At 64.3% G+C, this 2210-nt stretch overlaps 1 protein-coding gene across 4 annotated transcripts; it reads left to right on the forward strand.

Annotated features, from left to right (window-relative positions):
• Positions 1–295: 295 nt before the first annotated feature.
• Positions 296–1830, forward strand: LOC113911192 (lymphocyte antigen 6H-like). Of its 4 annotated transcripts, none has more exons than XM_027573472.2 (4): positions 296–393; positions 522–578; positions 767–883; positions 1184–1830. In XM_027573472.2, the coding sequence occupies exons 2-4, from the start codon at positions 527–529 to the stop codon at positions 1426–1428; spliced, it is 414 nt and encodes a 137-aa protein (XP_027429273.1). In that variant the 5' UTR covers positions 296–393; positions 522–526; the 3' UTR covers positions 1429–1830. The 4 variants fall into 4 exon arrangements, with proteins under 4 accessions (XP_027429273.1, XP_027429259.1, XP_027429263.1 ...); XM_027573458.2 differs by having other exon boundaries at positions 321–393; positions 494–578; XM_027573462.2 differs by having other exon boundaries at positions 334–385; positions 494–578.
• Positions 1831–2210: the final 380 nt, after the last annotated feature.

Raw genomic sequence — 2210 nt, forward strand, 5'->3', positions numbered from 1 at the left:
CAGGGAAGATAGGACAGACTTATGGGACTGGGGACTGGGGACCAGGAGGGGAAGAGACACAGATGGAGAAGTCTCAGCTTTACAGCTGGGGAGGGTCCCATGACCTCAGAGAGACCTCTGAAGGTGAAGCCAGGAACGGGGGGGGGGGGGGGGCACCCAGCTTCCTCCCGGAGTTTCCCCAGAGCCACTGCTGGTTGGCGAGGTGAGGCCCCCTCCTGGCCTGGGACTCAGGATCCCGCCTAGGGTCTGGCAGCTCTGCGGAAAAGGGCGGAGATGGCAGAGCCCAGCCCCAATTTCCTCCTGCTGGGGCACAGGATATTGGGGGACAACTTCCTTTTTCAGGGGATAAGTTGCTGCATTACCAGCTCACGGAAGAGGACCTGAGGCCAGTGGGTGAGTGAGGCGGGAGGGAGCCGGGCTGTCGAGGGCTCAGCACTGGAGGGCCAGGGTCTGGGGAGGGGAGGGGGGAGCCTGAGCCTGGGGCGCCCCGCAGGGGCCCACCCACATCGTGTCCCCCCCAGGAAACATGAGAGGCGTCCATCTCCTCCTGCTGGCCCTCCTGCTGCGCTGGGAGCACGGTGAGCCATGGGGCTGGGGGCCGGGGCCTGTGCTGCGGGCCAAGGCTGGCAAGCCCCTGTGAGAGGCCCTGTGTGGGCTTGGGAGGGGTCTGTCCTCCAGGACCCCCGAGGGTGGGGAGGAGCCCTGGAGCTGTGGTTCTGGCCTGAAGGGGTCTAACTGCATCCTGCCTGCCCTCCCGCCGGGCCAGCCCTGAGCCTTCAGTGCTACACCTGCGCTGATATGAACAGCAGTCCATGCCAGTCCTTCCGATGTCTGATGCACAGCGTCTGCTACACTGTTAATATATCCTTGACCATGAACGATGGTGAGTCCCCAGCACCCAGACGGGTGGGAGGCGGTCCAGGGAGCTCTGCTCTGAGGCTCCCCCGGCCTCTCAGAGGAGCGTGGGTTTGGCAGGGGCCACTCTCCAGCCTGCCTCGGTGTCCCCATCCGCATGGAGAGGGGCCAGCCTCCAGAGGCCTCCTCCGGGACAGGGCCGGATGGGACTCCAGCAGAGGGATGGAGGGCCAAGTGCCCCCAGGGAGCGGGTGAGCTGGGACGACCCGAGGAGGCTGAGAGAGGCAGGGTGGCCTCTCATGCCAGGCTCCTCCGTTTTTGCCCACAGGAAACCAGGTGAAGTACAAGCAGAAGGGGTGTGCCCCCTCCTGTAAGGAAGTTTCTAGTATAATGGAGCAACTTTCCAAGAATAGCGGCCCGGGGAATTCAGGCCTGCTGGGCCTAGCTAAGCTGGAAGTGCAGGGTCTGATGTGCTGTAAAGAGGACCTCTGTAATGGGGGGGCACAGCTCCTGGGCCCTGGCGGGGGGCTCCTGCTCAGCCTAGGGCCCGTGTTCGTCTGGGCCCTGCTGTGACCTGCCCTGACCCTAGCACGGGGCCTCGTTCTGAACAGAGTCTCACACAGCGGGCACGTGAAGCAAGCTCGCTGTCCCACCCACGCACACATACACACATACCCACACGCCCGGGCACACACATGCACATGCATGCACCGCACACGCAGACCCCGCAGACCCTCACGCCCTCCTGCCCACCCACCTGGCCAGCCCCAGCCTCAGGCCCCCAGTGCCCTGCTATGCCAATAAGCCTGTCCCATTTTGCAAACACCATCAACCAACCACTGCCGCAAGACGCAGAGACTTCTACACCCTGACCGGACGGACCTGTAGGAGAGCAAAGCCCACAGCCCAGCCTGGGGACCTGCTCCCAGTGTGCCAGCCAGCTCCCGGAGAAAATAAACCCTTTCTGCATCCTCCTGTCCTCTGCTGGTCATTCAGCCCCCCCAGGGGAGGGTGGGTGGCTCTCGTGGCCTGCCTGGGGGGGAGACTGCACTCAGCCAGGCGAGTGCCCATGGCCGCAGGGGCTAGGAGCAGCGGTTGGTTCTGGAGCGGCTAGCTCTGCACAGCTGAGTGTGGCCCCCCCCCCGCCCCCATGAAGCGTTTCCTCCAGTGCACACGGCCTGCTCCCCCAGTCCGTCCCAGGAGCCTCCACATGGAGCATCTGCCCGGGGCCTCCAGTGGCTGATGTGCTGGGGGGGGGCTTCAGCAGAGGCAGGTGGTGGTGGTGCTGGAAGAGCGGGTCTCAGCTGGTTCCTTTCCTCTTTCATACATTCTTCCCCTCTGAGCTCCTGCCCCAA

This window comes from Zalophus californianus, chromosome 4 (assembly GCF_009762305.2).
Source record: "Zalophus californianus isolate mZalCal1 chromosome 4, mZalCal1.pri.v2, whole genome shotgun sequence".
In the NCBI taxonomy this organism is placed as follows: Eukaryota; Metazoa; Chordata; class Mammalia; order Carnivora; family Otariidae; genus Zalophus; species Zalophus californianus.

Excerpts from the sequence above, each read along its gene's own strand:
- LOC113911192 (XM_027573472.2), top strand. The coding sequence starts at position 527 with ATGAGAGGCGTCCATCTCCTCCTGCTGGCCCTCCTGCTGCGCTGGGAG. Across the intron at positions 579-766 it reads CCTGCTGCGCTGGGAGCACG|CCCTGAGCCTTCAGTGCTAC; the intron begins GTGAGCCATGGG and ends CCGCCGGGCCAG. Across the intron at positions 884-1,183 it reads ATCCTTGACCATGAACGATG|GAAACCAGGTGAAGTACAAG; the intron begins GTGAGTCCCCAG and ends TTTTGCCCACAG.